General features: G+C 39.7%; 1 protein-coding gene across 3 annotated transcripts in view; it reads left to right on the plus strand.

The window, feature by feature from the left end:
• Positions 1-12,760, plus strand: part of GSTZ1 (glutathione S-transferase zeta 1) — a 14,062-nt gene continuing 1,302 nt past the window's right edge. The window contains exons 1-8 of one of the 3 annotated variants that reach the window (XM_072986483.2): positions 1-249; positions 3,674-3,725; positions 5,889-5,956; positions 6,871-6,951; positions 7,740-7,865; positions 9,159-9,234; positions 10,731-10,783; positions 12,399-12,448. In XM_072986483.2, coding sequence (XP_072842584.2) covers positions 229-249; positions 3,674-3,725; positions 5,889-5,956; positions 6,871-6,951; positions 7,740-7,865; positions 9,159-9,234; positions 10,731-10,783; positions 12,399-12,448 — 527 coding nt within the window. In that variant the 5' untranslated portion in view covers positions 1-228. Of the gene's footprint in view, positions 250-1,106; positions 3,310-3,673; positions 3,726-5,888; positions 5,957-6,870; positions 6,952-7,739; positions 7,866-9,158; positions 9,235-10,730; positions 10,784-12,398; positions 12,449-12,760 lie in introns of those variants that run through there. The other 2 variants (XM_072986484.2, XM_020794378.3) reach the window with 2 other exon arrangements.

The raw sequence follows: 12,760 nt of genomic DNA on the forward strand, positions 1-12,760 counted from the left end.
TTCCCCGCTGTGTTTTGAAAGCTGGAGGAAGATGGAGAAACTACTGTTCCCAGCATGCTAACAACTCACGGAAAAATGTCACGCCTTTCAAACATCTTTATTCTTGACCGGCCAGCCTTAAAACAAGAGGCGGCACCGTTTTCAATGGAGCCGATGCCAAAATAGGAAAAAGAGGCTAGCGGCGTTCTCTTGGGGAGAGACGAGTTCCGACAGGGGACTGCGCGCAGGATGTGTGCCGCCGGGGCGAAGGTATTGACTCTACGCTAACAGCGCGGAAAGAGTTGTCTGCGTAGTGATGGTGCCGATCGAGGTACACATGCCATCTGTCTGGCCTTCTCTTGTGGCTGTGCAGCCCTTTCTCCTTGTGTCCCGGTGAAACTTGGATGATATTTGAAGAGCCGTTCAGATGGAAGGGAATGCCCGTTTTTAAGACCTTGTGGTCGTAACACTGGATTATCGAAAGGCTGGAAGTCGGAGTTTCGCCTTCTGGAGTAGCTCTACCACCTTAACCCAATCACTAGCATGGATTAATCTAGCTGTCTCATTTTTTTTCTCCTACTATCTCCCTTGCACCCATTCTTTCAAAACGAGGCAGACAGTATAGATTTCCAGCAAACCTAAGCTCTCGGCACCATCCCCTCTATTTTTAGGAATTAAATATTCGTAGCCTAGGTCGCTGACTCTCAGGGCTTTCTTTCTGCTGATAAATAGTGAGTACAGATAAAACTGGAGTCGGCTTTTAGAGAAGCAGTTAATGATTTAAATTGCTCTTTAGGTTTTCCTCCCCACTTCAGCTGAGCAAAGTTAGATATAATGCCTGCCAGAGCCTTTTAGTGTCTTCCTTAGAAATTTTATGAGTAGAGTTTTGCTGAAAAACCATGTGTATCAGGTAAAAAAGCACATGGTTTTTAGAGAGTATATATCATTGAGACATTCTCTATATATTTATCTATCGTTGAGAAATAATCTATCATTGAGAAAATATATATGATAAACCATGTGCTTTTACCTGATACATATATATAGGCTAGGAATATTTGCATGATAGTCATTCTAATTCATAATAAATGAGATTTATATCACTTAACTACCAGGAAACACTACTGATATATAACCAGTATATACAATGTATCAGTTATATATCAGTACAGTAGTGTTTCCTGTTAGTTAAATGATACAAATCTTAGTCATTATGAATTAGAATAACTATGATGCAAATATTCCTAGCCACAGGCAGTACTGTATTTCTCAATGATAGTATCATTAAAGTAACACTGATAAGAAAAATTCAAATCAGCAGGAGGAATTTGTTTCTTAATTATAACAATTCACAGGCTTAAATTGTTCTGTATATGTCTTTTGTTGTTCATGTCAGAATCACTATAGTACAATTTACAATATTTGGTACTGTAAAAGCAAAATAGAAATAAAAAGTAAACAAAGACAAAAATGTGGCATCTTAAAGACTAACTTTTATATTTTTTTAATGTGAGCTTGTGTGAACAAGTCCACTTCATTGGAACTTAAAGACTAATATATAAAAAAGGGTTAGACTTTAAGGTGCCACCACATTTTTGCCTTTTAAAAACTTTTTATTTCTATTTTGCTGCCTGCACAGGCTAACACGGCTAGCCTTTCTACAACTAAAAATATCAAATAATTTCCACTCAGTAACAAGCAACATCAAAGAGCATTTGGAAAAGTGAGCATCAAATCTTCCACAGTACACAGATTGAGGGGTACGAGGTATACTGATATAGGGGTGAAAGTCGCATGTTCTTCTCCATACTCAGAAAGACCTGTGTTGATGCAAAAGTCCCAATTTCTTAGGTGTAAAGGTATGCTAGGGTGGACAAAAGGTGCAGACAAGAAGAGATTGGCTCTTTTTAATGGACCAGATGTTTTCATAGTGACAAAAGGCTATTCTTTGCCCACCACTGTTAGATTAGGCATCCTTCAGTCTCAAGAGAAATATGATAATGTGCTCTGTATGGAGGACTTGGAATAGCATCTATTGTGGTTGAGAAGGCCAATTCGAGAGTGACAATCCCTTCCAAACTGAAGACAAATACAATCTATCCCCTGTCCCACTCCCTGATTTTGCTGCTTTTGTGACTGCCTCTTTGCCTCGGCCTGCTGGACAAGGGACTCTACAAATTGGGAGAGGCCGTGATGCACCGCCTGCCTCCAGGCGGAACGCTCAGATGTCAATGTTTCCCATCTGTTGAGGTCCATTCCTAAGGCCTTCAGATCCTGTTTGCAGATATTCTTGTATTGCAGCTGTGGTTTCCCTCTGGGGCGATTTCCCTGCACTCATTCTCCATATAGGAGATATTTTGGAATCTGACCATCAGCCACTCTCACGACATGCCCAAGCCAATGTAGATGTCGCTGTTTCAGTAATGTATACATTGTAAAAATTCCAGCTCGATCTAGGACTACTCTATATGGAATGTTGTCCTGCCAGGTGATACCAAAAATGCGTGGGAGACAACGCATATGGAAGGTGTTCAGCTTCCTCTCCTGTCATGAACAAAGGGTCCAGGACTCACTGCAGTACAGGAGTGTGCTCAGGACACAGGCTCTATAGACCTGGATCTTGGTATGTGTTGTCAGCTTCTTATTGAGCCATACACTCTTTGTGAGTCTAGAGAACATGGTAGCCGCTTTACTAATGCATTTATCCAGCTCAACGTCTGGCTGCTAGCCATAATGGCTCTGTGATACTTACAGGATCAGAAATAGCATGCCTCTAAATAAGAGTTAATGTCAAACAAAACAGGAGAGAGACACTGTAGTTTATCTATTATCTTTCTTGTGGCCTTGGCAGAAACCTCTGCTTCTCTGCTATGACAAATGCATGGTAGTGTATTAGGGACGGCCTATGGTCTGATCCAGTGAAGCTTTTCTTATGGTACTTGACTTTATTCTCCAGCCTTTTCCAAGAGATTCTGAATCTTGCAAAAACCTAAATATGGAACCAATAGTGTAAACGTGGCACACTTAAGCGTACAGGCACTGCTTGTCTTTTGTTCTATCCAAAACATGTGTTCATTCTGTGTAGAACACTGTGACTAGTCTGCCCCCTTTATCTAATATCTGAGACTGAAAATACTGAGGAATGAGATCTGCACAGCTCTTTTTTTAACTCCTCTGCCATCTGACAGCTAAAGGGTGGGATTATGAAACTTTTTTCATTGGTTGCAAGGGAGGTTCCTCCCTTTCTTCCCCACTCACTTTTCAATACTTTCTGAGCTAGCTTTGTTTCTGGAGAGAACGTGTACGCTCAGTATGGAGGCCTCTGAAAAGGTAAGAGAAAAAAGCAAGTTTATGAAAGCTGGGGAACTGTTATTCTATTAGGTCAATGTGTTCTTTTAACACACAGTGGGCTCACCTCAACCAGTATGGCCATTATCGGCTGGAGATAATGGGAGTTGTAGTCCAGATTGGGGAAGGTTGATAATAGGAATATCTGAGGCAAAACTGTATCCACCATGCAGTGAGATAATTCTGTTTTCACAAGAATAGCATGCAAAACTACAATGCCATATTTACTTTGTATCTCAAAACTAAGCTGCCTCCGTTATATGTATATCTATGTTTTCAGTATTTGTACTTCAAAGTTAGTCTGTTAAAACTGCAATATTTAACACTTCTCTCCCCCCCCCCCCAGCCAGTTCTATATACCTATTTCAGAAGTTCCTGCTCTTGGAGGGTGCGAATTGGTAAGAACAACTATTGAAACTTTCTCTCTATGATACTCAGAGCCTTTCACTTAACATTCTGTTTATCAGTAACTGATTAAATTCCAGAGTACAGTAGTGAAAAATATAACTGGGGGACAAATTGATTATGGGGATTGACAGAATATTCCCATGAATGTCTGCTCAAAAGTAAGTTCCATTATGTGCTGCAGGGCTTTTTCTCAGGTAAATATGGATAAAGGCTGCAATGCCTTCTTTATGTTGAGTAATGGAAGCAAATATCTTTGTGAATTTGTGCAGGATGAAGGCAGCTCTTGGGCATACAGAGGATAGCTAGGGTTTCCACACTTCAAAATGGAAACAGGCAACTGACCAAAAGGCTACAGCCCAAGTATGCAATATGTATCACTATAATACATGATTTATACCAGAAACGAAGAATGTTTGCACTCCAGATGTTATTAAACTGCAGCTCCCACCATTGCTGATCATTGGCTATGCTGATCAGGGCTGGTGGGATTTAGTCAAACATCTGAAGGGCCACCGGTCCCTCACCTGATTCACAAAGAAGGTGCAAATTAATTCCTTTAACCAATTATGCACTGCATGTAGCATTTTTAAAAAGCTATTTAAAATAACTGCTTATAATCATGTGCCATCCCATCAATTCTCATTTATAGTGACCTCTCTGCTTATAGTGGCATATTTGTGATGTAGGCCATAGTTATTCCTATTATAATCTGCAGAATCTATAAGTTTCCACATGTTTCTGTATTCTGAAGGATTTTTATGTGACTGCTTATCTTTCTGGTTGATCCTCTTTATATCGCTGTTCTAAGATTAAATAGAAATATATGTTTTGTATTAAAACAACTCACAATCCAGATGTTGGCAGTTGCTGTATTTTTATATGCACCCTAGAGATTTAAGAGGTACCCTTAAGGTTGAGAGTTCAAGGAACTGAAACTATTAACATAACATAATTTAGCAAAATAAACAAGGTTAGCACTGGCTAATAGAGGCATTCATATCATACAACCAAAAAGAATACGGAAAATGTTAGATGAATAGTTGCCTCCCAGTCATTGGACACTGAGAAGCAGTTTAGTGTCTCTCTTATTGTTTTGTGTTATGATTGAATTATCGTTTTACTTTGAGAAGTGACAATTTCCAGATGAAGGCTTGCAGTAAAGAATGGAGCAGCCACACCTTTAAGAAAGAGCCATAATTCGGTATTAAAGCATCTGTGTCTTCCAGGCCCATTTTAGTCTGTGTCATGACCAAGTAGTGCTGAAATCCATCAGTCAATGTAGATTATGCAGAGCAAGACTTATTAATGATTTTATAGTATTATACTATTTCTGGTGTTTCAGCTGGTACTATTACCGGTACTACGTTATGTGACTACACCATTTATTGCTTACAAGTCAACTCACTTTTAGGGTAGCACTCCACATCTTGACCTCCATTTTAAATGTATTTCACTCTTTTCCCTTGCTCAACATGAGTATTTTTTTGCTCTTTCCCTTTGCTATAAACCTCAAGTTTCTATTTTCTTTATAAATAATGCTTTAGTGTGTGAAATCACATCAGTATGCTTTGATGTACAGCAAACTGAACATAGCATGCCAGAAAACATGTTCTAAAGAGGGGCTTACAATGGGATTATGAAGTATTTAAGAGAAGATAAAATGAAAGTATTGAAGGTGAGAAGGTATAGAGGTAAAACTGCACATTCTACACTTTATAATAGAATAAAGAAAAGAGAGTGGAAGAAGATTGGGACAAAGACAGAGAAAGCATGAGACTTTTGTCAATTTATTGTATGAGAAGAGATGTACCTCTTTAATTGGGTGCAACTTTTCCCACGAGGAAAGCTAGAGGAGTATACACAGGGAAGCTAAACAGTATAAAACAGGGAAGTAGCAGAATTATATGTAAATATTTTTAAACATTATCCTCATACAGTGCATGCTTGCTGTTAAGAGGTAGTTTTGCATAGCTTAGAAATGTTACTTCACTATGACTACAGCTCCCAGAATCCCACTCCCCCCCCCAAAAAAAAGCCTTGTTGAGCATGGGTTTGGGAACTATGAAGCAAAAAAGGAGCATTTTCAGGTTCTTGTTTAAATTATGAATAAATGAGTACTGGAGTAGGTAACTGTACTGCCTTCTTTTTGATAGCGCTGGCTCTGAAAGGAATTGCCTATGATCAGACACCTGTAAATCTGGTGAAGGATGGAGGGCAACAGGTAAGATGATTGTGTTCCAAGTTTGTGGAGTAGGGCAGATGGGGCCTATGTGATGTCTTGAATTGCAACAATTAGAGGCTGTTGCTAAGAATTTAGGAGCTGTTCCTCCAGAGATCTTCCAGGGATCCATTTTACCTGAAGTAAGATTTTCTTTTGAAACAGCAGGTGTCTCTTACTTAAGGGTTCATGTTCACTGACCTGGAAGATTTTAGATTCTTAAAGGAATATAAAAGAAATGAGAACATTCTCCTAACCAGCTGCCGAGGCATAGAAGCAGGCCAGTCTGTTGCCTTCATATTCTGTTTGGAGGCTTCCTAGAGGTCTCTGGTTGGCCATGATCCAGAAGAATATGTTAGATAGGCTTTTGGTCTGATCCTTCAGGAATTTTTGTACATCTATGACAAGTGCAAAGTAGGTAGGCCTGCTTTACACTCCCTGGGGTCAGCCATGTGGTGGTAGCATTTCCCTCTATGGCCCTTCAGAGTACATCTTTATTGGGTTTGGGGGCAAAATCAGTGCTTGGCCACTCTTTGTTAACTCCTGATTAATGCCAAATCAATTGTACGCCCATCAGTCCCAAAACACTGGAGATCTTCCGAGTGGCCATATGATGACTGCACCCTGTCCATTTGCAAGCTGTGTGTTGTAAGAGGACATACAGTACTTTAGGTCCACCTGCAATGTGTCATGGAGGGAGCAGAATTTCCTTATCAGTGGAACCCATGGTGAAGCGTGCAGTCTGTGGTAGGGGGAGCATTCACATCCAAGAGTGGTGTAACAAGAATGGTAGTTGCCATGCCCCTGAGCTCCTTGTTTCCCTGGCTTCCCCCCACCCCACCCCCAAGAGGAGAGGTTTACTCTTCTAGGCTTTGGTAGAAAACCCAAACATCTCATGGATGATCTTGTCTCCACAGCTATCTTCTGAATTCCAAGCAATGAATCCAATGCAACAAGTCCCCGTCCTCAAAATAGATGGTGTTACCCTGTTACAGTCTGTAAGTAAAGAGTTGCTTTTAATTATTTACTTGGTTCTGATGCCGAGGCAAATGACTTTGCACTTTATACTGAGTAGCCTGTTTTTAGGATCATGCTTGGGATCTGCTAGCAGAGAAGCTACCTCACATAGAATAGGAGGGTCTTTTTAAAAAGACCTCCTCCTTCTTCATACAATTGTTCCTACTCCTTGATTGGAAATCTAACCCATTTTAAAGATGTGGTTTCTTGTATGACCCCCATCAAGGTTTATTATATCATTGATTCGGTGGCACAGGAATAATTCTTTATACAGAATCCACTGACAGACAGAGATTATAATTGGAAAAGATCAACGGTACCGAAACAAGAAGATCTTATTGAAAAGATACGGGAAATAGCCGAAATGGACATTTTATCAGAAGTTATGAAGGACTATCCCTTGCAAAAGGCAACAGAAAGATGGGATCTATTTAACAAGTGGACAGAATCAACAGGCAGCTTGTGAACAGTACATATTGAAAGGAGAACTGAATCTAGAAGGCAGAAAAGAGTAAATAGAATAATTTAAAATCTTGATATGGCAATAGGTACAGAATGGATGAAAGTATGTTATTGTCTCCCCTCTTCCTCATCAATCCCAATTCCCTTTTCCTTTTTGTTATCCCTTATAAAAAATAAAAAATACAAAAAAAAAAACAAAAACAGACAGAGATTATTCAGGAGTCACATGAGCAGGTCCAGTCCTGTTTTCCCCTTTTAAATGCCTCCCAAGAGCATCCTTGTCTAAAGGTTTTTCTGCTTTTCACAGTTGGCCATAATAGAGTATCTGGAGGAGACACGGCCAAACCCAAGGATCCTGCCTCAAGATCCAAAGAAAAGAGCTCAGGTCCGGATGATCTCAGATCACATTGCTTCTGGAATCCAACCCTTGCAGGTAATTATCCTGTCACTAAGGCTATCTGTTCACCCTTAACAGTGATCAGCTATTACTGATGACGACAGGATAAAAACAGTAAATTCCTGCGCACGCAGATCAGGTAGTGTTACTGATAACTCCTAACCTCTCTATTGTATTTTAGTTTGCCTTCTCAATATCACTGCTTTCAGAACTCCAAAACACTGGAAAATGAACAAGATAGGGTCTTGGGCAAAAGAGAAGACTTTGTTAACTCAGGCTAGTCAAAACCCTTCCCCCCCACTCCTGCACAACTTCGTGCAGTTTTGCTGCAGTAAATTTGCCCAGCTGCCAAAGGGTAAAGGTAACCTGATATGACCAGATAAGGTTGTCCTTTGTACTAAACAGCATAGCTTGGCATATTAGTTTAAAAATTAATTAATTTTGGTCATTGTATTTGCGAAGGCTTTCAAGGCCGGGATCTAATGCTTGTTGTGGGTTTTTCAGGCTCTTTGGCCGTGTTCTGAAGGTTGTTCTTCCTAACGTTTCACCAGTCTCTGTGGCCGGCATCTTCAGAGGACAACATCTGAACAACCTTCAGAACACGCCCAAAGAGCCCGAAAAACCCACAACAACCAATTTTGGTCATTGTTAGTGACCCTTGGAAAAATAATTCAGTACTGTTAACAACAAATGTGGAAATCTTTATTACATTTTTAATAGTTATGCTCTTACTTTTTAAAGAAACAGTAAAGAGTCTGCCTACCAGTACCCTTTGGCTTTACAAAATCTTGCCAGTCTGCACACCAGGGTTTCTGTACATACAAAACATTACAGGACTGCAAATGAGAGATCATTCCAATGCAAAATCATACAACTTCAAATAGCTTGTCAGGTCATATCACTAATGGGAGACTGGAGCAGAAGAATTAGCATCAACACTTGCTTTCCATTTATTCCAGAAAAAAATAATGATAATGAACATGGTTAAGTTAAAAGCATAATATGATGTCCTTTCCCTTCATTGTTCAAAACTCTTCATCAAATTAGTATTATGCATTAGTATTTAGCACATTATTTCCAAGCTATAGGACATAAATGAAACTCATGAAGAAAGTGCTAGGATAAAGGCCCACAGCATCGCAAATGACTAAGGTTTTCGTAATGCTCAAAATGATGTGATGCTGCCATCAGTATCCATGGATGCGCTTTCTCATTCCGCTATAATTGTTGAAGGGCTTGAATTGTTTTAAATGACTGTAAAACTGTACACAACTGGGACTTTGAAACTATTTGACAATCTGACCTGCTGACTCTTCTTACATTTCTCAGAATTTAAGTGTCCTGCAGCAAATGGGAGAAAAAAAACTAGACTGGGCACAGCACTGTATTTCTCGTGGCTTCAAAGGTGAGACCAAGGATAATATTTTCATTTGAATTTAAATTATCAGTTAACATGGCAGGAGCCTTTAGGAAAAATCTGTATCCTTCTCTTATATACTGCAAGGGAGCCTCGGAGTGGAACAGTGCAGCAAAATGGAATATTTCAAGAGGTCGTGAAGTAGGGAGTTTCTGAATGTGGTGATGTCTGTTGGATAGTAAGCACACAAGGACACAGGAGCAACTTGTGGTTTCAGTTCTTTGAGAAACAGAACAATTGTCTGAACACATTTCTCCTTTTGTCAAGGAATCACATCCACACTTCTTTCAAAGACAATAAGAATGTGTATGTTTAAGTGAAGAAGTACACTTTGTGACAGGAAAGTTGATAATTGTCCTAGTTCTAAGAACTAAATTGGAGAAGTCAGGAGTCATGTCCCTTCCATTTCTAGAGGACAAAGGGGAAATGTCTCTTCCTTGAAAGGACAAGAGAAAGATGTGAGAAGGAAGCACTATCGTGTACTGTACAAATGGCAGTCTAAGGTTAAAAGGTCGGTACAGGTCAGAGCAGTTTAAGGACAGTCTAATAAACCTAAGGAGGCTCTCTTCCCCATGTAAAGACATGCATCTTCTTGTTCTGCCAGTCACTTGTTCCAGCCAGGCTGAGCGGTCTAACGCTGAGGGAGGTCCAGAAGGAAAGAACAAGGAACAGGGCCTTCTCGGCAGTGGCCCCTTGCCATTGGAACAACTTGCCAGTAGAAATCCGCCTGGCTCCCTCTCTGGGTGTTTTCAGGAACAGGCTTAAAACCTGGCTATTTGGGCAAGCTTTCCCTCCTGCCATATCTTAATATGTCTTAGTGGCCACCTTAGATATATATGTTTTTTGTTTTATTGTTTTCAAATTTGTAAACCGCCCAGAGTAGACCTTTGGTCTGGGTGGGATAGAAATCCAATAAATAAATAAATAAATTACTGAGTGTAAATGGAGTTTCACCTAATCACTTCCAAGAATGTCCACCAATCTAGATGAGATTTTTTTAAAAGTTTTAAACAAGCTGATGGGAAATAAAGCTATCAGTAGAAATCAGTTATGATGGCTAGATGCCGTCTCCAGGATCACTAGTACTATGTCTCTGTATATCAGCTCCTGGTGAACTTTAGGTGAGGGAAACTGCTCTGTTAGTTTTTTTGGCTTGTGGATTCCCAGAGGCATCTTACTGGTCACTGTGGGAGGCAGGATTCTCCACTAGGTAGGTCTTTTGTAAAATTCAGTAAGGATTTTCTTATGTTCTCATTTTGCTAACAGTAATTGTTTCTCCATTAGTATTCATATCTTTCAGCCCACATGGTGGTGTTTTTTTTTACTCCCCACACCAAACTCCAAAGTCTGTAGGGACTGCTTCACATTTTCTTATTCCTTCATTAGACTACTGTAAGAAGGAATTCAGCAATCTGTCTTTTAAATCCTTATACTGAAATAAAAGTCCACGTTTTTGACAGTGATATCATTTTCTTTTCTTGCAGCCCTGGAGCAGATCCTGCAGGACACAGCTGGAAGATACTGTGTTGGGAATGAGGTAAAATCATTCTAAACTAAAAGTCTCGGCCCCACGAGCAAGACAGTTCAGAATTAGGAAGGACTGAGATTGCCAATAAGGAGTTTCCTAGATTTCACTGGTCCAGGAAAGCTGTGATTTTTTTCCCTCCTGCATAGTGGCAAAGACCCAGCCTGATAAATCCACCATTCCACAGGCAAAATCTTTAGAAACTACTTTTTCTCATTTTTCTACTACCCAGATACTGGCTCCAGAGCATTTTTCGGCCCGTGGGGGTCATCATGTAGAACATCGTGCTTGGGTCCAGCTTCACGTTTACTCTGAGGATTTGTATAATCACTTCATATACTGAATTCTTATTTCTTCTAACTGATCCTAGATATTCCTGATGAGATACCAGCTGATATATCTATAACTAAAGCATAAATTTTTTTGATGAGGTAGCCATTTTCATCTGCTTCAACATAGATAGCAAAGATAAAAAGACACAAAACAACCTTCTTGTGGGCAGTGAAGTAGACAATAATGCAGGAAAGTTCACAGTAAAAAAAATCCTTTGCTCTTTAAGGTGCCACAATTTTCTGTTTCTATTTCTATGATATACTTAGTATATAATAGTTTAGTTTTGAGCAGTTTGTTCAAGTTCTGACTCAATTATTTATATAATTGACCCAAGTAATGATGTTACCCAGACAACTACCTCCGGAGTCACTGTTTCCCCCCATCCACTCCAGTTTCTCATTCATTTTAAGAACCTTGAAGTGGCATTGGAATTAACCAGCAGTTATAGTACAGTTCAGTAAAGCAATAGCACCACCTACTGATAATAGTGCTTTGATGGTCATTATTGAATGCTGTTGAGTCATGTATCTAAAATATTAATGAAAAATTGCTCATGTTTCCATAACATTAAAACAACTCATTTTTAAACAGTTTGTTACCGAGGCCAATTACAGCATTTTGCATGATATTACTTGATCTGCTGTATTCCCTCATCTATTTCTCTTTATCACTGTTAAAGTGATATATGCCTTCTATAGAGTGGAAAAGGTAGAAAGTTATTCTCTCAACCATAGGTTTCGAAAATCACCACTGTTAGTAACATTTATAGAAGACTAAGGTTTTAAATCCACTCTCATCTGAAAGCAGGTTTTGGACTCCACTGGCAGGGCTTCTGATTATTATTATTATTGTTGTTGTTGTTGTTGTTGTTTAAAAATACAAGGCACAGTCAATTAAAATTATAAAAACATTGACTGGTATTATATAACAGATACAAGTTTTAACCAAAAACCTAAATATCTTGAGATGGAGGGACTTGTGTGCTTCAGTGAGGTTGAGAGATAGGCCGAAGGGTCTCTCAAGCCAGACAGATCTCAGCTGAGAAGCCAGACCAATGGTGTCCACCAATCATCAATTATGTCATCTCCCAGGTCAACAAGGACCGTGTCAGATGCTATAGCCCCATGGCATCTGGTGACAAGTGGGCCACGGGGCTCAGCACACCCTGTTGAGGAATCAGGATAGGCTGCTGCAAAGCTACTGGAACAATGGAAATGCAAGACTTGAACTCTTGCCAAAAACCGATAAATTCTTCTTTCTTCTTCTTCTTACATTTGTCTTTGCTTTTCTGTAGGTGACCATGGCTGACTTATGCTTGGTTCCCCAAGTATACAATGCAGAGAGGTAAGCAAAATTGAGTTCCTCTTGCTACATGGCTGAATGAGGCAATTTGTGTCATCCCAGTGACCCAGGTCACAGCCAAACTCATACATGGGCAACTCCATGTCGTAACAGACAACTTAGAAATTGTAGGCGTGCTGCCGAGTTTCCAGAACCTTAGTTGTTTTGGGCCACAAAAATGCAGTGTTCTCCTATGTTTGGAGGTAAAAGTTAATTTATCATAACCCAAGGCTAAACAAATAAATACTATCCTTTCACTTGCATGATCTCTGTATAACCCTGAGCAATTTTGTGAAAGGACAATTGTATGTTCTT

The sequence above is a fragment of the Pogona vitticeps genome, chromosome 1 (assembly GCF_051106095.1).
Source record: "Pogona vitticeps strain Pit_001003342236 chromosome 1, PviZW2.1, whole genome shotgun sequence".
Classification (NCBI taxonomy): Eukaryota; Metazoa; Chordata; class Lepidosauria; order Squamata; family Agamidae; genus Pogona; species Pogona vitticeps.